The sequence below is a fragment of the Castor canadensis genome, chromosome 18 (assembly GCF_047511655.1).
Source record: "Castor canadensis chromosome 18, mCasCan1.hap1v2, whole genome shotgun sequence".
Taxonomy (NCBI): domain Eukaryota; kingdom Metazoa; phylum Chordata; class Mammalia; order Rodentia; family Castoridae; genus Castor; species Castor canadensis.
In genome coordinates this window covers 30961404-30986509 of record NC_133403.1, presented here as the reverse complement: position 1 = coordinate 30986509, position 25106 = coordinate 30961404, and the positions used below count along the sequence as shown (strand labels likewise).

At 35.2% G+C, this 25106-nt stretch overlaps 2 protein-coding genes and 1 pseudogene across 11 annotated transcripts in view; 1 reads left to right on the top strand and 2 right to left on the bottom strand.

Moving 5' to 3' along the window:
• LOC109687883 (dnaJ homolog subfamily C member 24) overlaps positions 1 to 3425 on the bottom strand; it is a 128521-nt gene extending 125096 nt beyond the window's left edge. For all 9 annotated transcript variants that reach the window (XM_074060638.1, XM_074060641.1, XM_074060645.1 and 6 more), the window contains exons 1-2: positions 3343 to 3425; positions 2406 to 2549 (exon numbers count right to left, since the gene is read on the bottom strand). In XM_074060638.1, the coding sequence (XP_073916739.1) occupies positions 2406 to 2513 (108 nt within the window). In that variant the 5' untranslated portion in view covers positions 2514 to 2549; positions 3343 to 3425. The remainder of the gene's footprint in view (positions 1 to 2405; positions 2550 to 3342) is intronic.
• Positions 1 to 25106, bottom strand: part of LOC109677192 (dnaJ homolog subfamily C member 24-like) — a 929921-nt gene that overhangs the window by 41966 nt on the left and 862849 nt on the right. The window lies entirely within an intron of this gene.
• The window catches only part of LOC109676735 (doublecortin domain-containing protein 1-like), a 1027711-nt pseudogene continuing 1006055 nt past the window's right edge, over positions 3451 to 25106 (top strand).

Sequence of the window (25106 nt, the reverse complement as noted above, 5' to 3'; positions counted from 1 at the left end):
CAGCATTACTAAGCTATCAACTTTGCCATATATGTAGTACTGGGGGATGAACTCAGGGCCTTGCACTTGCTAGACAGGTGCTCTACTACTTTAGGCACCCTGCCAATCTTCAAAATGGATATATATTAATGCAATCTCAATTTAAAACTCAAGAAAGGTTGCTGTTCAGTAGAAATTTACAGGCTAATTCTAAAATTGCTATAGAAATGCAAGCAAACAAGAATAGCCAAAATAAACTAGAAAAGAATAAAATGAGAGAATTTACAAAACTTTGAGAATATAAACATAGTGATCAAGATGGAGTTATTAATAAAAGGACAACTATATCAAACAAAATAGTATGCAGAAATAAACCCATACTGACAGCATAATACAATGGAGAGAGAAAATGTTTTTAACAGAGTGCTAGAAGAACTGGATCTTCATTTTAAGCAAAAACAAAAATTTGACTTTCCATCCTATGTTGTATATAAAACTCATGAGCCTAAAGGTAAAAGCAAACTATATTGCTTCTAGAAGAATATTATCATGACCTTCAAGAAGACATAAAAAGCACTAACTATAAAAAACAAAAATCAATAAATCATATTTCATCAAAACAAAAAATTTGGGGCTGGGGATGTAGTTCAGTGGTACAGCACTTGCCTAGCACACCAAGGCCCTGATTTCAATCCCCAGCACAAAAGAAAACAAAACCTTCTAAGCATCAAAAAACGCTACAAAAATGACTTATTAAGCTACAGACTATGAAAAAGAATGCATTACATATATGCGGGGACAAGAATATACTTAATTTTTTTTAAAAAGACACTGCACAAAAACACAAGTAGTAACCAGATTAAAAAGTGTTCAACATGATTAGACATCAGAGGAAAAAACTCTACAATGAGGTATCATTACAAACACAGTAGAATGGTGCAGTGTTTCTCAACGGAATGGTGAGGCTGGCCATTTCTACACGGAGGAGATATTCTTGACTTTTACTGGCATCTAGAATGCTCCTCCATATTTTATAATGCAGGAGACAGCCTCCATGACAAAGAATTATACTGCTCAAATTGTAAATGGTACCAAAACTGGAAACCCCAAAAGGCTTAAATGAAGGCACTTAAAATAGCATAAAATGTTGGTGAAGTAGAGCAACTACAACAGATACATTGTTAGCAGATACATGAAATGACTCATCCACTGTAGTCCCTCACAGATACTATCATATAAAGTACAGATGCCTTCTCATTCCCCTAAAGTTCAATGGCCTGGAAGGACCTACATGATCTTGGCACACTCAACTTCTTCAGGCCTATCTCTCAATCAACACAAGGTTAATTTAACTGAGGGTGATTTAACATTAGGAAGAATTTCAATAAAATCTACTTGAGTTTATTGACAGAAATCTTAGTTCTGAGGAAGAGATACTGTATAGTCATTTAGTCCAACTTATTACCTAAGGCAGGAATATTAGTACATTGATGGTGAAATATCTGTCATGCACAATGAACACTAATAGTTTGAGCAAAACATTAGAGGTGTATTTGATATAAGCTAGAGTAATTACTAATGTTATATAAATTGTAAGTTGTAAACTGAGTTAAGTGGAGACTATTATAGTTACTGACATTTGCTTAAGACTGAAAAAAAGAATATAACAATTCAGAAAGGTATTATACATTTATATTTAAAAAAGAATGAATTCCAGTAAATGTCAGTATCAAACTGCCTAAATCAGCACTATCCAATAAAAATATAATCCAATATGCAGGACACATATGCCATGTTAAAAAAAAAACGTAATAAGCAGGTATGATTAATTTTGTAATATATGCAGAAACATGCAAATATAGTTATATACCATACAAAATAGCCAATATATCCAAAATGTTATCATTCTGACATGTAATCAACATAAATAATTTTTAGAGTTTTACATTTTTTTGTACTAAGTTGCTAAAATCCAATGTATATTTTATACTTTATAGTACATTATAGTTTGGACTAACCAAACTTCAAATGCTCAACAGCCACACATGGCTGGTGGCTACTGAATGCTAACACTAATATGTGAGAACACTTCTAAGCATTTTATGTGGATTATTTTCACTTAATTCTGCCTGAGGCACATATAAAGGAAAGTTGTCCAAGTTCTCACAAATGGTGATACAGTCAGGGAATTCTATCTCAATCACCCTGACTTGGATCTCCTGCTCCTAACTGCCATGGTGTCTCACATAAAAGGAAGTTTTCTTTTTTACTTTATGACTTTCAATTAATGCTTTTAATTAAATCAAACAATGCCTTGATTCCTACTGCTATCATCGTACATTTTTGGAAACTTAAATTTTCTGGTCACATTTAAAAACTGCTTTCTTTTTCCTCCCATAATTAAAAATTTGAAAGAAAAGACTTACCATTAGTATGAGTTTTTGATACTTTTGTTTAAGGTCTGACATGTGTGCAGATGGGTCTGCCCCCAGAATGCTATACCAATCCTTTTTCCATATCTGTTCAAATGCCATCACTCCTTGAACAAGACAGGGGCCTTCTCAGATCAGCTGAACAAAAACATTAATGACAAATCCATTACAGTTTGCATGCATCTAAAAAACAACCAATCAAGTACTCCCTAAGTTCTTTAATATTTGGTTGAGTAAATCATGCTCACAACGCAAACTGGAGGATGTACGTATTTTCATTTAAAAATGGAGTGGCACAAATGGTAGAGTGCCTGTCTAGCAAGCGTGAGGCTCTGAGTTCACACTCCACCACCAAAAAATAAATAAATTTTAAAAAATGCCGCCAAGAATTTGTATCTTTATCACACACACACAGTATGAAAAGCCTATTAGGTATTCCACGATATATGTTTATCTATACACAATGGCATAAAAATAGAATTTGATAAGCATGGATGATGGATGAAGTTCTAAGAACTTATTTCTGCAAACAGGCGCTTACTAAACACAATACAGAAGTTTAATACTTAAAACAGATGAAAGAAATAAAGGAAAATAGAATGCCAAAGAGCTAAAGGAGCTTGAGAGCATACGCTATGGATTTTTCCAGCTCGCTTTTCTTCCAGATTGCGTGGATAGGGAATTGTGCGAAATAACATCAGCAGGGCGACTGGACGGACGCTGAGGACCATACAGAGAAAGTGCTCCCCAAGCTGCGCTCGAGACGCCCGGTCCTCGGAGCTCCGTGAGCCCCACAGACCAGACAACCTCTTCCTACACGGCCCAGGCCTCCCTGAGATCGGAACGTGGGGAACCACTGCATGCACAGTCAGCTCAACCCGTCCACACATTCGCGAGGACCCTCTCCCGGCTGTGTCAATACCAGACTTACCAAACCGCACACAGCCACCGGATTCCACCCGCCGTCAGCGACCAGCCAGACTCGGAACCGGCTTCTCCTTCCGCCGGAAGTCACCGCTCTGACGCAATCACGTTTCTAGTAGAGTCGTAGTTGCGCAGGCACCAATCGGAACGGCGCCTCCGCCTGCCGCGACGCGGTCGCCATGGTAACCAGTCACCGCTTTCATGGAGTTGACTAACTGTAAGTGCCTACGTTGAGGAGAAATGCCTTCCCTCAACTCGCTCTAATGCTCCCTTGTCCCGGCTCCGCCACTATCGCTTCTCTCCACCTCCTCTGTGGGCATCCCCAACCCAGGTTACCCGGGTTTGTGCAGAGCTTCCTCTGCTTACCCAACTTGAGCCCCTCCAGTCATTTTGATTTGGACTGGGAAAGAAGGGGGTTGGCTATGAGAAGGATGAGGAGATCTGATAAAACGTATTCTATTTGATTATTTTTTTAGGCCGTTGCAATTAACTTTTAATTAATTTTTAAAGTTTAAAATCCTTTCACATTTGCTGTTTCGCTTTGCTTTTACTTCAGTCCAGTGAGACAAGCGTTTGTGGATGAGGAAAAAATTTAAAAAAAGGATCAAGGTCAAATAGCTAATTGGGTAGCAGCAGAACCAGGACTCAGTCAGTCTACATATTCCCAGAGCAGCTGTGCTGTCTTTCCAGCTTACAGAAAAAGCTGAGTGAAATGCTTCTTCAGTTAGAGGGTACTCCAAATAGATACTTTGGGGTTCACTAAATGTTAGAGGTTTTTTCCTCTCTCTTTCTTCTCACTTTCTCTTCTTCTTCCTTTGTTTTCTTTTATTACCTTTCTCTGTGGTGCTTACTTTACATTGATCTCCCTTCCTTGTACTGTACCTGGAGGTAAAAAAACCACATCTTAGTTTTTAGCTGCATGATATGAATTTCACTGGGAGGTGTTAAAGTAGTTTTGTTGTAGCTACTGCTTATATTTCCTTCCCTTCTTTTTAAAAACTTCTTTCTTCTACCAAATATGAGTTTAAGAAGCACTGAATGGCTGGAGGTGTGAATTAAGTGGCAGTGTCTGTCTAACAAGTGTGATAGCCTGAGCTCAAACCCCTGTGCCGCCAGAATTTTTTTTAAAGTATTGAAGATAAACTTAAGCAGAATAAATGAAACTTTTAATATGATAAATAGTTAATTGTTATGTGAACTATAAAGAATAGCCAAATTATATAGGCATCTTTAAAAAATCTAAAGATAAAAGTACATTTTAGGTTCTCCACAGGATTTTGCTATGTTTAAACAGACAAGGAAAGCATTATCTTACAGTCACAGTTTTAATCCTGGTGCTAGAATGCCTTCTGTATGTCCCTCCCCAAATATCTAAAGCAACTGAGCTCAGTGTTGTTTGAATCCCTTTGTATACAACATTTTCGGGAAAGGCCCCCCTTGAACTCTTTCTCTAGCTCTCAAGCAATCCCCTTTCCACTGTTTGGTTCTCTTTGCATAAAGTACTCAAGTATTCCAGTTTTTAGAGAATGAGTGCTCTAACTTTCTATTCCATTAGGTTATTGTATTATTTCTTTTATTCTATATATTTTTATTTATGTAGGTTTAAATAAAGAGATGTACCTTTTCCCCTGCAAACCTCAAATGTTTTGTCATGTCATTTTTCTGGACTTTAGTTTGCACCCCTAAGGCATCCTGACTTTTTCTTTTTTATGCATAGTGTTATTAATCAACCAAAATTATCAGTATATCATTGGTGTCATCTGATTTCTGGACTTTATTTGATTTCCCTGGCCATTTCAAAAATGTCTTTTTGCTCAAATCAGGATCCAAGCAAAGTTTGCACATTGAATTTGGGTGTTCTGTCTCTCAAATATCTTTCAATTTATAATAGTTCTACTTCACCACAACTTCCATCAATTTATATTCTGTCAAAAATTCTTTTAAAAATTTTTACATAAATCCCTGCTCATTAATCTTTGTGTTTCATTTCCTTGGGCATCACTGTCTAATAGAAATATAAAGTAAGCCACAAATGCAAGCTACACATGTGATTTTAAGTATTTTTAACCAAATATGTATCTGGAATATTATCATTTCAAAATATAATCAATTTAGAAATTATTAATGAGACATTTTACATGCCCCCACATCACATCTCAATTTGGACTAGCCATATTTCAGGTGCTCAATAGCCACCCGTGACTTGTAGTTACTATATCGAACATAGCAGGTCTAGAGAATAAAGTTCTAACTTTTGACCTTGCACTCCTTTACCTTTCCAGTATTATCCTTGGTTTTACAAACTTATCACCTATTGCCTCAATAAATGAAAAGTTTAAGTGGAGCTTTTCTTGGTGCTTCATGCATAATTTTGCTCTCATGCTTCCCCTTACTTACAATACCTTAACTCTTTTCTTCCTCCTATAAGTTTTTCCCTCCTCTTAAAGCCTATGTTTCCCATAAATCCCACTCCCATAAATCCCACTCCCATAAATCCCACTCCTTGACCTTAGTAACCAGTCCTGTATACTCCTCATTTGCACTCGTCTATGACACAGTGTGTTGCTTTATTTAGATGTATGTTCTGGTTCCCCAGTTCCTTTGCAAACTTTCTGAGAGCAACAACACTTTTTTCATCAGAGAAACTAACCACTGGTTGTCTTTCTTAATTCTCTGGATTTCTAAGGTGTATGTCTATAATAGACTTTTTTCTTACTATCTTATTTTCAGAAGGCAATTTGTCTATTTCCTGGAAACTTATGTTACATGGTGGTTAGGAGCACGAACTCTGGGGTCAAACTACATAGGTTCATTCCAGACTCTGTCTGTTAATGACAATGAGAACTTTTTGAGTTAATCTCTGTGCTTTGGTTTCTTCCTCTTTAAAATGGAAATAATGGTAGATCTCTCTCATAGATTTGTTGTCAGAATTATATGAGATCATTGTGCCTTGAATTGTTAAGTACTTAGTAAATGTTGGCTGTTTTTATTGTTATTACTATTAATAGTGAAATATTTGTTTCTCTGTTTTGATATAATGTTAAACATTTATAGCAGTATTTTAAGAATTTCCAAATAGCAAATGAAAACCAGAAACTATTGAATTAGAAAAATGAAACTAAGCCCAATATTTGTTGAACTATACTTTTAGTTTAGCTGTGGAATAAATTAAAATCATGGGCAAAACCCTCTTAATTCATGCCATCACCATCTAAAGTAAATGAACCAAGCCTTGTATGCACATATGAATAATAAAAGAAAAAAAAACACTAGACTACTCAAAACACCAGTAAGCCTTCTCCAGACAGCTTGCATGTGCTCACATGAGTGTATACACACATATATACCACCACCACCACCACCACCACATGGAGTCCACTTGCTGGCCTACAGCACACAGCTTCATTTTCACAACCATCCTGTGAATCACCCAGCCATGGCTGGCATTGGCTCTGGTCCCTCACTGTCATATTTCATGAGTATTATTGAGTACCTACTGTGCACCAGAAATTTACATTTCAGAATGATGACCACTCAGCCATGACCTCCTGAAGTGCACCTGTGACTCATGATGGAGATCAGAGCAAGGAGGTGCAGACAGGAGCAAAAGGGAAAAGCACTACAGAGAAGGAAACAGAGTCCAGAAAAGTGGGCCGAAGAAGAAGAAAAGCTGGACGATACTGACTAGCAACGTACAGCACTGTCTTCAAAGACTTTCTTCCTCCAGCTCCACTCTAGCATGCTCTGCGAAGGAGACCCACGGACAAGCAAATTTTAGGAGAGCACCTGAGCAATGCACGTCTGGCAAAGGAAGGACTTCCAAAAGTCAAGGTTGTTAGTCACCAGATGATAACAGGAGAGTTATGAAATCCTCTCAGAAGTTTTTAAAAAATGGTTAGATTCCAATCTCTCTGCCTAGTTGAGATGTGGCCTCAACTTCCAGTAGAGTCAAAGTTCAAAATCCTTTCCTACTTGGGGGCATCAAGAATTTCTATTAGATTAAGAAAATGTGGTATTTATACACATGGGATTTTACTCAGCCACAAAGAAGAATGAAATTTTGTCATTCGCAGGTAAATGGATGGAACTGGAGAACATCATCTTAAGTGAAATTAGCCAGGCTCAGAAGGCCAAAAATCGCATGTTGTCCCTCATATGCGGACTTTAGACCTAGGGCATGTGCAGCAGTATTATAGGACACAGGTCACACTAAGGGGAGGCTGTGCAAGGGAGGGACAGGGCAAGGGATGGAAACCAAAAACTTGAATGAGGTTGATGGCCTCACTGTACAGGAAAGAACATAGAAATCTTGAACTGGCCGGGGCCACCATGGGAAGCGGACTGGGGAGGAGTGAAGAGGACTGAAAGAGGTGAACCAATTGGAGCTGTAACACACATATGCACGGGAACAACACAAGGAAACTCCCTGCGTAGCTATCTTTATCTCAAACTAGCAAAATGTCAAGTTTCTCATTTTATCTTTTATGTTTTTTCTTCTATAAAATTGGAGAACAGAGGGAGGAACAGGATAGGTGCAGTTGGCACTGTTGGGGGGGGAGGTGGTGGGGAAAGGGGTGGGAGGGTGAATATGGTGCAAACAATGTATACACATGTATGTAAATGCAAAAATGATACCTGTTGAAACTGTTCCAGGAATCAGGGGAGGAGAAATGTGGGAGAGCAGTGGAAGGGTGAATTCATGTAAGATATATTTGCTACATTGTAAGAATCTTTGTAAATGCTACAATGTACCCCACCCGGCACAATAATAAAAAAATAAGAAGAAGAAAAAAAAATCATGGGCAAAACCCTCTTAATTCATGCCATCACCATCTAAAGTAAGTAAGGTAGGCATCCATTAAATATTTAATTTCAAGATGATTGATCAAGTATGATAGATAAATAAAGAGGCTTAGGACTCTGGGTTGTAGTGATAGCAAACAAAATTACAGTATTAAAATTACTTTAGTACTAGCCTGCCTATGAACCTTCCCGTGAACCACCAGATATTCACTTCTGACTGATGGATAATACTTACAATGTGCACAGTTGAATCTGTCAACTTTCTGTCACTACAATGAAATACCTAAGAGAATTGACTTATAAAGAGAAAAAGTTTACCTTGGCTTGCAGTTTTGGAGGTTCCAGTCCAAGGTCAGGTAGACCCATTGCTTTGGGCCTCTGGTGGGGGTAGGGAGTGGCAATGGCAGAGAGTGTGTGGTGGAACAAACTGCTCACCTCATGGCCAGGATCCAAAAGGGAAAGAGGGATCTATATGTGGTGTTTCACATCTATACTCCCACCACTTGGGAAGCTAAGGCAGGAGGATTGAAAGTTTGACACCAGCCTTGGCTACATAATGGGACCTATCCCAAATAGCAAAAACAAAAGAAAATGAAAAAAATAGACAGGGGCTGGAGGGGAGACACCTCCAATAACTTAAAGCCTCCCATTAGCCCAGCTTCCCAAAGGTTCCATCATATACTACTACCTTATGGCCAAAGCCTTCAACACGTGGGCCTTTGGGGGACGATTACTAAACCAGAGCCACAACAACATCACTGCTGATTATCTCCTGTCCTATCACTATGTTTACCTGACCTTTTCTAGTGGTTTCAGCTCCAATCTTCTTTAATTTTCTTTGTCTTTATATCTGAATTTTTAGGATTTTCATGTCAGTAAACTAAGCCATACTTATTTTTAAGTACCATAGGGCAATTCAGTTATGTTCTGAAATTAGATGATTGCCTCTAGAGGAATTTAGAATCTACTGGAAAGAGAAAAGCCACCAAGGAGTAGCTAGTGATGAGATTTTAAAAAATGATACAGTACATTTACTTATTTGTTCAATCTACAAATATTTGTTTAGTGTCTACTGTGTGCCTCATACTAGCTACATGAGACAGAGTTGGCTAAGTCTTCTCCAAAGCTTAGAGTTTATCTGGGTAGGCAGATACTTTAGAAAAGCAGATGAAAGAAATAAGTGGTATGTGAAAGGAAGTACCAAGTGTTGTGACATTAATAACTTACAGGTACACAAACAGTAGACTACTTAAATAATTGAAATTTTTCAGTCAAGAATAAATGAATCCAGGAAGATACATGGAAGTGCTAAATTTTAAATAATGCTTTGAAGGAAGGGAGAGATGAGTGGCAAGAATTAGAGAAACGTTTTTTCTTTTGACAGATTACCATAAAAATTATACAGTATTGAGAATCAATGCTAATGAACAATTTCATCAGGCTGGATCTGCAGTGTTCCCCAAAGGTCCATGTGTTAATGGCTCGGACCCCAGACCATCCATGGTACTATTGAGAGGTGGTGAGACCTTTAAGAAGTAAGAGCTAATGGGAGGACGTTAGGCATTGAGGGCATTCCATGGAAGAGGATATTGGGATCCTTGGTCCCTTCCTCTCTCTCTCTTTTTGCTTCCTAGCTGTCACAAGGTGAGGAACTTCCTCTGCCCACATTCCCTGCCATGATGTACTGCCTTGCTACAGGCCCAAAGGCAACTGGACCAAGTCACCAATGACTGAAACCTTGAACCAAAATAAACCTTTCTTCTTTTTAAGTTTATTATCTCAGATTTTTTGTTATAATAACAGAAAGCTGACTAACCCAACAGTCCTACCTCATGTCTTAGAAATAGTTTTTGGTTTTGCATTTTTCTCCTTTGTTGGTTATCCTGTCTTGGGGAACTTTCTCCTTTGTCATTTCAGCAGTGCTCATCATCAGTGAACATGCATTGAGCTGATGTAAGGCAATACACTAAGCAGAAGCCAGAGGAAAAGGTACATACTTTTTGTGGGCATAATACCTGTTGCTGTTGTTTTCTTATTTATTTGTCTTTAACATCATTATGTGAATATTTCAGATCTCTTGAAGGTCTTTATTTCATCTGAAAATTTGTTACGGTTCTCCTAGTTTCTTCACACGTGACATTTTAATCATTCCACAAACCTATTAAAATACTGTATATAATCCATCTTCTGTTTCTCTTTAGTAATCATTATTACTATCACTTTATTTTTCCCCATTATTCTTTACCTCTTTCTCTTCTTGTGACCTCTTTGGCTTTTCTGTGCATGTTCCAAATACCCTGAAAGGTGTGATGATCTCTCTGAATCATGAGAGGAAATGCTTGTACATATTTGTTTTTGAAGCATTTTTCCTTTCTTCATTTTAATTTGTTAAGCCTGAATGTTTTTTGAACAAGTTATTTTATTTTTGTCATATAATTGACTCACAGAAGTAAGGTTAATCTGAATGATCAAGGGGTGTTAATTTGCAGGTTAAAATGTGTTAAACAGTTGATATGAAGTCTGTTTAAGTCAATTAGAGAGTATAATGAAGATGCTTCCAGGGTGTTAAGGAACCTTTAGAAGTTAGTTTGGAATTCAACTAGTGTATATTAACCATGGCACCTGGATTAACATGCTATTGCATTCAGGTTTTTAAATCTATATAAATAAGTCTACATATTTAGAAGAAGTTTGACTTTCTTATTAAGACTCTTTTGTTGTAGGAAATTAAATTAATTATTCAATTCATCATTAATAAAAATGGAAAACAGAAATAGTAGCCTTATTATCTTCAATGCTAACATATTTTTCTAAAATAAAATGCATCCACACTATAGAACCAACAAAACATCTCTGGGTCTTGTTTCTATGCCTCCTTGTTTTTAAAACAAAATTGGTGTCATTGTTAAAGGTAGAATCAATAAAGACATCAAATTTGGTGTGGTCATTTAAGGAAATGATTTGTTTTCTCTGATAAAATTACTTGACATAATTTTATAAGACATTTTGCTGATGTCTTCAAAATTTTCAAAATAATGTAATTATGCAGAATTTAATGTTATTATGCTCAGTTTCAGTAGTTGAATATCATTTTTGTAGAATGATAGCATTATTTAAGAGGAATAAAGCATCGCACCTTCAACAGTTCAAATCCACAAGAGATATGAGGGCAAAAATCACATTTAAAAATATATTCTTCATTTCACATGAGGGTTGCTATGGTACTATTTTTTTATCACTTGTGTCAGTTTACTAGTAATAAACACATTTAGCATTTCAGCTTCTTGCAAACTTTCAGCTTAATTATTTAGAGACAGATGAAAAAGAAGTCTTCTATGCTAAAGGGATTTCTGCAATGATGGATTAAGTGCCAAAATAATGAAAGCACACAGCTTAAAAAATATTCTGAAGAATAGATGTTTTCTGATGAATTTCCACAAAGATATCATATTTTTAAAATATTTAAGCAATTCATAGCATTACTTTTCATTGTACTGCAGAAGCACTATGAGTATAGTCTTTTGTAGCTCATTAGCAATTTCTTTAATGAGTTTTTTGGTGTGATAGATAGTTAAAGTAACAGACAAATGACAGATTGTTTGCCTTTAATGATTTCCCTGTTTCAAGCCCATTACAAAGCAATTAGAAATCTGACAGCATTTTCACTCTGCATTACTGATCATCTAAAGTGATGAGGAATGAGAGGTGATGAATATTAATTGTATATTTTCATATGATTATCATAAATTATTACCTTGTCTGATGAGCTGCAGGTGAAGCAGGAGCATTAGCGAAAGGAACTCAGATATATTAATTTGGAAGAGTATATGGCTTTTAAAAAATCTTTGTCTGAGTGTAAATCCTGGTCTGCAATGTTAGTCTCTATGAACATTTCTCTGAATATTGAATTAATTACTTTTATTTTTTGTGTGTATTTGCAGCAAAAGGAAAGAATTATTCCATAGTACAATATACATATATGTATTTAAGTCCCAGATTTAAAAAAATCTAATTTAGAAAGTGAGATATCAGTGAGTTTTGGTGATGAATATATTACATACATATACATATATAATATTTAGGTATATCACTAGAGAAAGATACACTTAGAAATATATGTCATGTTAGTCCTATGTTAAAGTTAGGTAGTCCTACAAAATAGGCAACAAGATAAGAAAGTATAGCCAGATATAGAAAGAGATTTTTCTAGGTCCTATATAATAGACCTTTTGATTTTAGGACACAATCTATCCTGTTTTCCCACTTTCTTGCTTTAAGTAGAAGAAGCTAATCCTGTTTCCAGGATGCAAGTACTTGTTACTTGTTCTTATCTTGCACTTAAGCAAATGTTGGTCTAGAAACCATAAAATGCATTTAATATAGTGAAAATTTACAAGCCTGATGCATTTGCAATGATTAGAGATAGTTTGGATAATTTTGTCAAAATAAATTAGTTCATATTTGGTATCTCTCTAATAATAGGTATTAATTTGTAATCGACGCATAATGAATTGAATTGACTTTCATTATACTAATGAGGCTATGTCTTGATTATTGAATTGGGTGACTAAATGTGACCCAATGCTAAAGACTCATATCCCTTTACTAATAATTTCCTTTGGACTAACCACATCCAAACCTTGTCCAACCAACATACCTATTGGAGTTTTGGGCAAAGTCCCAATTCCTTCCTTCTCTGCTGGAAAACTTACATATTCTTCCTATGACACAGAACAGCTATCCATACTTAAGTTCATAGGAACCTAGGTTGTCCAACAATTTTCAGTTAGTAAATCAACAGCTGAAGAAACAAATACTTCTAAATTAGAAATTGCCACATCTTCTCTGATCTTAAAGAATCTCTAAAAGATATTCTACCATGTCTAAAAATTTTTTCTTGGCAGTGCAGGAGGCAAAACTAAATAAAAAATTTAGATTAATCTATATAACTAACAAGCACCTTCCTATATCATGTCTTCCCATTTGATCTTCATAACAATCTTATGAGGCAGGTAAAGCAGATGCTATATCATACACATGAGGAAATAAGATTGGGAAGGAACAGAGGCAATATACAAACCTGAGTCAGCTGATTCCAAACCTCTTATATTTTCTGTCATATTACCTTAGCTCTCATACATGAAAGATCTAGCAAATAACTAAAATTTTAGAGATAGAAGGATATCAGCATTCCCCTTCTCTCAGTCTCCTTGTACCCATATTTTAGATATGGAAAATGAACTCAAGAGAATTTAAGATTTACCTCAGATTTTGCCCAAAACTAAGATTAGAACTCCAGAACATGACAAAGTTCCAGTGATCATTTCATTGTATTACAGTGCACTTACTTTCATGTCTCCTGAAGGTGCCAAACCATTTTCTTTGGTTGTATTTTTCCAGTTATTAAAAAAATTAATTATTGATTATAGTCTTGGTTTGATAAACACAAATGTCCTCATCTTCTTGTTGTTCTCATTACAATATTTTAGTTATAAAACTTTTTCATAATGTAGGTGTCCCCCTTAACCATTCTGGAATATCCTAAGGTAAGAGGAGAGAGGATTGCTTTGTGTTGAGAGAGCTGAAGGGAGATAAATTAATGGTAATTATTTGTACATATTTCCTTCTTGGTACACTGATATAAATAATGTCTCAGGGGACTCTTCCTTTTCTAGCCTGTGATCTGCCAAAATTGATTATTTTCCTAGTGTTTAAGTATAGAAAGACAGTTAAGATCAAGCAATAATATGATCAAATTTTCCTACTTCTAAGATACCTGAATTATTAGTTTAAATGGTAACAGAAGTTTAGAACAGTAATTCTCTTATTCTACCAGATATCTCAGTTTAACACAGGCTCTTAATAACCAGGCCCTTGCCTGATCAATAAAAGCCATGTATCTGACTTACTTTCCCTGTTGGGACCTCTTTCCATCATAGTCATGTTCTTAATGTCCCAGTGTATACTCATTTATGCTCATGAACTCTGGTCTGATACAGAGACTTCTTATCTTTACTTTTTCTCCCTTCTATAATCAAATAAGAGCAGTTCTTAACAATCTTTAAGTTTCAAGTGTTTCTAACCAAGCACTTATACTTTAAACACCATTTTATCAACATCTCTAGCCATAGAACATCTTTTTAATTCATTGAAAGTGTTCTTTATTTTCCTTTAGAAATTTCTGCCTAAATTTGGTTTATATTTTGTCCATGTTTAGTGCCACTTGATTGAATCAACAAGTCACTTAAGATCCCTAGGGAAAAGAATTGTCAACAGGTTGGAAAGAAAATTAAGGAAATTAATTTTTTAAATTTTAGAAATCTGAAGAACCAAATGTGATGGAACTAAAACATAAAAGAAGCCAAGACTTCATGATATTGTTCCAATAAAGAGATTCATTCAGTTCTGAAAAAGATTCTCAGAAGAAAGGAGATGGGTTGATTGCCATTGGTTTAGTTTTGGAGTCAAGTTTTAGATTCCTTTCTTTCTAAATCTTTTTCCCTACTGAATTGGAGAATGGAATAAAAAGACTTGCCACATTGAAATTACATGGTTCAATTCTTGCATGATAATATGACCTCTCATCCTATCATAGAAAGATACTAAGTTCATCTGGCATAGTTAGCTCTTCAGATACTATGTTGGTTGTTTTCCAGTATTTTATGTGATTCTGTGTTTTACTAACTGATTGTTTAATTTGTTCTTGCATGTTTCAGGTTAAACTAAGCCTATAATTACCAAAATCATTTCTCCTTTGTTTTAAAAATGTGTAAGGTTTTCCTTTCCAAGTCTCTAGGGACATTTTTTTCCATTACTTTAATATGGTGAAAGGAGAGAGAAATAGTTAAAAGGAATAGGAGGGAAAAATAATAAAAAGATTATATTATGTTTTTCTTTTGCAGTAGTCACATCATTGAAGTGACCAACTCTGTTATATCCTATGTTAATAGCCATAAATATTTAATTGATATTTTAATTCATTCTTTGTTCTTCTAAAAGTTTAAATTACTCCTTCAAGAAGAAAAGATTACAATGTACTTCTTGGAGACTGATTTGTCTAATTCCAAAACCCTTAGTCATAGATATTTCTATTTATATGGGACTCTGAAAACTGAGCAATTTTCTTGCTATTATTCATTACTTGAGGGAGGTCAGGTTACCTAGCATGGTGCCTGAACATGTCAAGCAACTTCACTGCACTTACTCTGTACATGCTTGAAGTTTAGCCATGCTGATTAGTGTGTGTTTATAATCAGAGGATTACAAGTAAGTAAGTAAGTGTCAAACAATACTTGGGGCTACAAATTGTCCTTAAGAATAAGGCATTTCAGAAAAATACTATCTAAAGCTGTAAAAAGAAGTTTCATTTTGTTGAAATCATTAGGTTATAGAGGATCATGTTTCTGAAACCTGAGGAACACTGAGCTAATGGGCCATATTATTTAAATACTACTATCAATGTTATAGATAATGCATATATTGTGCTCACTGCCTACATGTGGTGTACCACCAATGAAAGCCATCTGTTGGAACCATTTTATGTTAAAATTAACACAGAAATTTTATCAACTAAAATGGACATTTTACTTTCTGAATGTTTGAAGCTCATATTCCAATGTCCTTTCGTAACAAGCCATTTCAGGCTTTGGTGACAGATAGCTCAGAAGTTGGATTAGGTCACTCTTTGCAACTACTTGGATGGGAAATTTTGCAAAGTACTTGGGTCCAATTTGTGTTGCTTTTAACTGAAGAAGACCTTGGCAAGATTGTGGAAATTGTGAGGGGTGACCAGCATCTCAGTCTACTACTCAATTTAACTGAGGTTGGAATATTTAAAATGGAAATTATATTGTCAAATAAAAAAAAGAAACAATACCTTAAACACCTACACACTGGTATGTGCATATAACTGTGTGTCTGTGTAATAGTACACAGAAAAGAGTCAGGTAGAAACTAGACATTAAGTTTTATGTGTCAGGATATTGAAAATGAGATAGTTATTCAAGCTGCATCTCCCAATTGGCAAAATGATTCCATCCACAAGACTGAGTCAAATCTAAATGCACATGGCCATGAAGATGGAACTGTTTCTTTCTCACTCCTAGATGGCTGCATAATCTTTTGTTTTTGATTTTTGGTCAGATTTTGAGTATTTGTTTTAGAATACTAAAGATAGCTGAATATAGTATCTGAATATGGGTGGATGTAAGATTTCTCCAAAGATTATTGGGCCAGTCATATCATTATTAAATAATCTTTCACATTAATTTAAAAGATGTTTTAGGATGAGCTATACCATGCAGGTAGGCAATTAAGTTATAACTTGCCAATATATGGAATGCTATTATAAAGTTGTGTCTTGAAAGCTTAATTTAATGTTTGAAAGCTCTTATGCTGCTAGTTTGTAACTACGAGCTCAGTGAGAGCAGTACTTCTATTTTTTGTTTTCGTGATACTGTGACCCTCTAGCTTGCTAGCAAGTGCTCTACCACTTGAGCCACACCACCCCCAGTCCTTTTTTGGTTGTTTGTTTTTCAAATAAGTCTCACTCTAACTTGCTTAGACTGGCCTCCAACTGCCTCTCTGATAGCTGGGATTAGTACACAACCCTGCTTATCTTTGTCTTTGACATAGGGTCTTGCTAACATTTTTTCTGGGCTGGCCTGGAACCACCATCCTCCTGTCTCTACCTCCCACATAGCTGGAATTTCCATGTACCATGTCCAGAAAGGGCAGTCCTTTTTGATATGGTATTTTTATTTATTATATTCATATTGAATCCAATTATGTTTGAGCTTGCAGTAGTATACTTTATCCATGTTTCACTTTCTGTGGTTTCAGATTTACATGGTTAATTCTGTTCAAATCATTAGATGAAAAATTCCAGAAATAGAGAATTCATAATTTTTAACTGCATGCTATTCTCATTTGAGTGATAAAATCTCATGCCATTCCTGCTCTTGCTTGGGACATGAAGCATCTTTTTGTCTAGTATATCCATGCAATATATATATCCATATATGGGTAGCCCTCCTGGTTTTTTAGATTGACTGTCACGGTATTGTGTGCTTGTATTCAAGTAGCCTTTATTTTACTTAATAATAGTTTCAAACTGTAAGAGTGGTAATGTTGGCAATTCAGATATGCCAAAAAGAAGCCACAAAGCACTTCTGTTAAGTGAAAAGGTAAAAATTCTTGACGTGGTAAGGAAAGAAAAGAACTCATATGCTGAGTTTGCTGAATCGATATTAAGAATGAATTTTCTGCCAGGTAATGATGAATGATAATTATGTTACGAAACCTAATTCAACTAGGTTCCTTTAAATATTTATGTTTTTTTAAATGACATTTTTTAAAGCCAGGAATGAGGTTCATACCTATAATCCCAGCTACTCAAGAGGTGGATATAGAAGGATTACAGTCTGAGGCTGGGCCAGGCAAAAAATTTTGAGACTCTTATCTGTAAAAGCAGCAAAAGAACTGGGGATGTGGCTCAAGTGGTAAAGTGGTGGCCTAGCAAGGTTGAGGTTCAACCCCCACACCCCAAAAAGAATAAATCTTCATACGAAAATCAATAAATGTAATAAACCACATTAACAGAAGCAAAGACAAAAACCACTTGATCATCTCAATAGATGCAGAAAAAGCCTTTGATAAGATCCAACACCATTTCATGATAAAAGCTCTAAGAAAACTAGGAATAGAAGGAAAGTACCTCAACATTATAAAAGCTATATATGACAAACCTACAGCCAGCATTATACTTAACAGTGAAAAACTGAAACCATTCCCTCTAAAATCAGGAACCAGACAAGGATGCCCACTATCCCCACTCCTATTCAACATAGTACTGGAATTCCTAGCCAGAGCAATTAGGCAAGAAGAAGGAATAAAAGGAATACAAATAGGTAAAGAAACTGTCAAAATATCCCTATTTGCAGACGACATGATCCTATACCTTAAAGACCCAAAAAACTCTACTCAGAAGTTTCTAGACATCATCAATAGCTATAGCAAGGTAGCAGGATATAAAATCAACATAGAAAAATCATTAGCATTTCTATACACTAACAATGAGCAAACGGAAAAAGAATGTATGAAAACAATTCCATTTACAATAGCCTCAAAAAAAATCAAATACCTAGGTGTAAACCTAACAAAAGATGTGAAAGACCTCTACAAGGAAAACTATACACTTCTGAAGAAAGAGATTGAGGAAGACTATAGAAAGTGGAGAGATCGCCAATGCTCATGGATTGGTAGAATCAACATAGTAAAAATGTCGATACTCCCAAAAGTACTCTACATGTTTAATGCAATTCCCATCAAAATTCCAATGACATTCATTAAAGAGATTGAAAAATCTACTGTTAAATTTATATGGAAACACAAGAGGCCACGAGTAGCCAAGGCAATACTCAGTCAAAAGAACAATGCAGGAGGTATCACAATACCTGACTTCAAACTATATTACAAAGCAATAACAATAAAAACAGCATGGTACTGGCACAAAAACAGACATGAAGACCAATGGAAAAGAATAGAGGACCCAGATATGAAGCCACACAACTATAACCAACTTGTCTTTGACAAAGGAGCTAAAAATATACGATGGAGAAATAGCAGCCTCTTCAACAAAAACTGCTGGGAAAACTGGTTAGCAGTCTGCAAAAAACTGAAACTAGATCCATGTATATCACCCTATACCAATATTAACTCAAAATGGATCAAGGATCTTAATATCAGACCACAAACTCTAAAGTTGATACAGGAAAGAGTAGGAAATACTCTGGAGTTGGTAGGTATAGGTAAGAACTTTCTCAACGAAAACCCAGCAGCACAGCAACTAAGAGATAGCATAGATAAATGGGACCTCATAAAACTAAAAAGCTTCTGTTCATCAAAGAAGAAGAGTATTCTCTAAACTGAAGAGAATACCCACAGAGTGGGAGAAAATATTTGCCAGGTACACATCAGACAAAGGACTGATAACCAGATTCTATAGGGAACTTAAAAAACTAAATTCTCCCAAAACTAATGAACCAATAAAGAAATGGACAAGTGAACTAGACAGAACTTTCTCAAAAGAAGAAATTCAAATGGCCAAAAGACACATGAAAAAAAACATCTCTAGCAATAAAGGAAATGCAAATTAAAACCACACTAAGATTCCACATCACCCCTGTTAGAATAGCCATCATTAGCAACACCACCACCAACAGGTGTTGGCGAGGATTCGGGGGAAAAAAGAACCCTCTTACACTGTTGGTGGGAATGTAGACTAGTACAACCACTCTGGAAAAAAATTTGGAGGCTACTTAAAAAGCTAGACATCGATCTACCATTTGATCCAGCAATACCAATCTTGGGGATATACCCAAAAGACTGTGACACAGGTTACTCCCGAGGCACCTGCACACCCATGTTTATTGCGGCACTATTCACAATAGCCAAGTTATGGAAACAGCCAAGATGCCCCACCACTGACGAATGGATCAAGAAAATGTGGTGTCTATACACAATGGAATTTTATGCAGCCATGAAGAAGAACGAAATGTTATCATTTGCTGGTAAATGGATGGAATTGGAGAACATCATTCTGAGTGAGGTTAGCCTGGCCCAAAAGACCAAAAATCGTATGTTCTCCCTCATATGTGGACATTAGATCAAGGGCAAACACAACAAGGGTATTGGACTATGAGCACATGATAAAAGTGAGAGCACACAAGGAAGGGGTGAGGATAGGTAAGACACCTAAAAAACTAGCTAGCATTTGTTGCCCTTAACGCAGAGAAACTAAAGCAGATACCTTAAAAGCAACTGAGGCCAATAGGAAAAGGGGACCAGGAACTAGAGAAAAGGTTAGATCAAAAAGAATTAACCTAGAAGGTAACACCCACACACAGGAAATCAATGTGAGTCAAGGCCTTGTATAGCTATCCTTATCTCAACCAGCAAAAACCCTTGTTCCTTCCTATTATTGCTTATACTCTCTCTACAACAAAATTAGAAATAAGGGCAAAATAGTTTCTGCTGGGTATTGAGGGGGTGGGGGGGGAGGGAGGGTATGGAGTGGGTGGTAAGGGAGGGGGTGGGGGCAGGGGGGAGAAATGACCCAAGCCTTGTATGCACATATGGATAATAAAAGAAAAAAATAAACAAAGTTAAAAAAAAAAGAATAAATTTTCTATTCCTGAAATTGTGAAGAAGGAAATAGATATTGACACTGATTTTGCTATTACAGCTTACAGCGAAAGCTACAGAAGTTGTTGCCACAGTGCAAGATAAGTGCTTATTAAAGTAGAAAAGCCATTAAATTTGCGAACAGATAAAACATAGTATCTATAGGATTGGTACTGAGGTTTCAGGCATCCATGGGAAGGGGAAGGGGAGGCCCTAGGAATGTATCTTCTAAGAATAAGAGGGGTCTGGTGCTCTTGTCTCTTTTACATTGGAGAATTCTATATTCAGTAAAGGCACAATAACAATTGTATTTATCTTTATTTACTTAAGTAATTGATTTCTCTTCAATAAAATTAGTTAGTCCTTGAGTACTGCTTTGTACTCACCTGCCTATACAGTGGTCTATAAATTCTTTTTAAAATTTTATCCCAGGAGGCTGTTACAGAATAGTTATTTATTGATTGATTGATTGATTGATTGGAGTACTGGGGTTTGAACTCAGGGCCTCACATTTCCTAGGCAGGGGCTCTACCACTTGAGCAACTCTGCCAGTCCCAGAATAGTTACTATTGAAACAAACTGGAAGTTCAAATTTATGTAATCAGATTTGAAAGTAATAGTTGAGCAATTTTTCCACTCTGTTTTGGTTGGCTTTCTAGTAACTTTCAGTAGATTTCAAACTTCACATCATGTCTTTCAGAATTGCTTCTCTCTCCAACCCTATAAAATACACATTAAATCTTCTTAAGCTGTAAGTATAAGATTCAGAAGACTTGTTCATTATACTCACTGGGCCTTTTAGGGCACCTGTAAATGGGAAAATTATATTTTATTGAGGAGAGAGGAGAAAGGAAAGAACTCTTTTAATGTAGTATAAAGATCCTCGGATCATTTATTTAAGTAGTAGCTCCTGAATTGGCATTAAACGTATTGTACTTCTTTGTGTTCAACAGGGTTTTCCACTTTGCAAGGTCAAGTCCTGCATTTAATGCATTTAAATAATAAATTTAAAGCAAAATAAAGAAGTCTATGTGCTTCTGCCCTTACTTGAAGAATACTACCCATTAAAGTAATATAGAGTAATAGCAGTTTATTTTCCTGCTTTCGTTTTGAAAAATTAAAACCCTTAATATTTCCATGTTCAGTTAAAAAGTTTTTTGAGCCTGCTCCATTGCTACCTGATAATATTTTATTTCTAAAGAATCACATATTTATCTCTTGAAATGAGGAAATGCAGTAAGAGTTGAATAATCTTTTATCTACAAAAATGCTTATTTGTGAAAAAAGTGGGTACATTTGAAAAATTGCATGGATTTTTATGCTATTTACTTGTTACTATGGCAACTACCACCCTACTTAGTATTTATGTTGTCTAGGATTCAGAACACCTTTTCAAATAAATAAATATGCCAGAACCATGTACTGTATTTACTTTGGTGTTTTGAAAAATATTTATCATAATGCATATTTTTGAAGACAAATAGCAATAACTAATGTAAACTTCAGTCTTGCAGTATGCTTTTAAAATCAAAATGATTACATTTATTCTTTTCCTTGTTATAAAGTCAGAATAGATAATAAAAATAATAAATTTTAAAACTGATGAGTTAACCTTGAAATGTGGTCTCTTGATTTTTCCTGTTTTTATGGCTTATATTTTTTAAAATTTTTATTTTATTCATATGTGCATACAATGTTTGGGTCATTTCTCTCCTCTTCCCCTGCCCCCTCCCTTATCCCTCACTACCCTGCAGAAACTATTTTGCCCTTATCTCTAATTTTGTTGAAGAGAGAGCATAAGCAATAATAGGAAGGACCAAGGGTTTTTACTAGTTGAAATAAGGATAACTATACAGGGAGTTGACTCGCGTTGATTGCCTATGCATGTGTGTTAACTTCTTCTTGAACTAACCTTGTCTCTAGTTCCTGGTCCCCTTCTCCTATTGGCCTCAGTTGCTTTAAAGTATCTGCGTTAGTTTCTCTGCATTGAGGGCAACAAATGCTATCTAGTTTCTTAGGGGTCTTACCTATCCTCATACCTCCCTTGTGTGCTCTCGCTTTATCATGTGATCAAAGTCCAATCCCCTTGTTGTGTTTGCCCTTGATCTAATGTCCGCATATGAGGGAGAACATATGATTTTTGGTCTTCTAGGCCAGCCTAATTTCACTCAGAATGATGTTCTCCAATTCCTATGGCTTATATTTTGATTCAAATTCCTAAAAGTATAAAAGCTGAACACGTACATCAAGTACTTAATGCTAGCTTCATAAATCTGAAAATAGAAATAGTTTTCATTTCTGATTAAAGATGGCTTTTTAACATCTATGAACAAAAGATTTCTATTTTGTGTTTTATATTTGAAACAAAAGGTATGGTTGCTATTATTTTTCTTAGTTTTATTATTTAAATTGTTTTTAGATGTGTGATACATAAATCTAAATGTTTTAATGTTAAACATCAGAATGAAGTTATAAAGCATAAAAATCAGACATGTTTCATGTCAGGTATTACCTGTTAAGAAAAACTGCAATACAGCATTTAAGTACAACAGAACAGTGAGCATATTGTCTCTGATACTTGTAAACAGGATGGAGCTACAGTTTCACAGTTTATGTTGACAGTATCTTTGTGGGAAATGTAATTATCAAATAAATTATAGCACATCTTAGTATTAAGATTATTAATAGTAATTTTAATTGCCTTTTTCAAGATAATTGGATATGTTCTCATAGGTATATGGGAAAGGGGACATTGGGCTAATTAGATATTTTGAACTCAGCTATCTTTAAAATATCTAGAAATTGAACATGTATGTATTGTAGGAATTTCTTCCTTTAATTAAATGTTCTTCTAAGTAGAATTAAAATAATTTATAATTCTCAAAATCTCAGTGATTATCCTTTGATACTCCTCTTTGAGTAATGCTATGGTTTTAAAATTTGAATAAGACCATTTTAAAATTTAAATTCTCACTATTTACCAATTTTATAAGAATTTTTCTAAAATTATCAAAAATTTAGAAAAATTATTGTAAAATTGGCAAATTTAAGGAAAAAATATTTTACTCCACCAATAGGTACCGTTGGATGGGCTTTCACATAATATTTCTGGTAGTTTCAGAAATTGATCCATTTTGAAAGGCTATTTAATTTGGAGAAACACAGCAACTGCCTTAAAATTCTTTAACACTTTGATCCAGGAATTTTACTTACAGAATTTCTCAAGGAACTATTCAATGGTATGGCCAAAGGTTTATTTTACAATAGAAAGTATTTGAAACAACTTACTAGAATATTACAAGTAATAAAAGATTATGTTCTGAACAAATATTTAAACACAGGGATATTCTTGTTAGGTGAACATGGATGTATATAAGTTGTATATTTAATATTTTAAAAAGAGTACTTTTAAAATCATAAATGAAAGTCTAAAGACAAACATTCAAAAATTATAATGGCGTCTAAATCCAAGGATAGGATATTGTTAAAGTATTTTATTTGTATATACTATTCTTTTTAATCTATCATTACTTAATTTATTTTTAGAAAGATAAGTTAATTAAAATTATGACTACATTCACTATGATGAAACTATAACCAGCAGAATAACAGTTATTTCCCCAGTGATGGAAATTGAACTCAGAGACCCACACGTGCTAAGCAAGTGCCATGCCACTGAATTATCCCCCAGTCTATGAAGCAATATTGTCTTCTTCAACATTAATTGATTATCTTATTTTTTGAGGCATCATTCAATAAACAATTCAATGATTGGATAGATATGGATGGGAACAGGAACTATCAAAGCAGCTTTAGGGAAAACACTTTTTTTGAGGGGGTTGTTGATACTGGTTGTTGAACTCTGGGCCTTGTGCTTGCTAGGCAGGCACTCCACCACTTGAGCCACACCCTACACCCTGGGAAAACACATTTGAAAAGCCAAAAAGATGCCCTGTTTATATTTGAGTGAATTTGACATATTTATCATTATAATAGATGACAACTAGTGAAGTTACAGACTTTGCCAGAGTTGCTTTACTAACTTTAGTTCTTATACATAAAAAAAAAGAAAAAGTTAGATAGCTAGATTTATCCAAGGACATTAGTTTGTAAAATTGTACAATTATAGCTATTAAAATAAACTAGCAAAGCATATCATTGACATTCCAATAGGAAAAAACAATTTATTCAAGAAATTGTAACTCCAGTACTTAACGTCCCCAACATTTTAAAATTTTAATTAAAAATTTTATGCATAACAATTGTACATATTAATAGGATATCACAGGATGTTTCAATGCATATGTACATTATATAATATTTTAATTAGATTAAACATACCTATCTCCTCAAAATTTTATCATTGTTTATGATTAAAAATATTCAAAATCCTTTCTCCTACCTTATTTTCATGTGTGGCAGTACTGGGATTTGAACTCAGGGATTCCTGCTTCTTAGGCAGGCAGGCACTCTACCGCTTTAGCCTTTCTTTCAGCCCTTTTTGCTCTGGGATTTTTGTTTGTTTGTTTGTTTTTTGAGATAGGGTCTCAGTTTTTTTGTTCAGCCTATTTTAGGTTTACTACTGTCACTGGGATGGCAGGCATGATCCACCACATCCAGCTTTTTTCTGTTGAGATGGGGTCTCCCAAACAATTTTCATGACTAGTCTGGACCAGCAATCCTCCAGCTCTCAGTCTCTTGCATAGCTTGAGATGATAGGTATGCTCCACTACACTCAGCTATTGGTTAAGATGGGGTGTTATGAAATTTATGCTTGGACTGGCA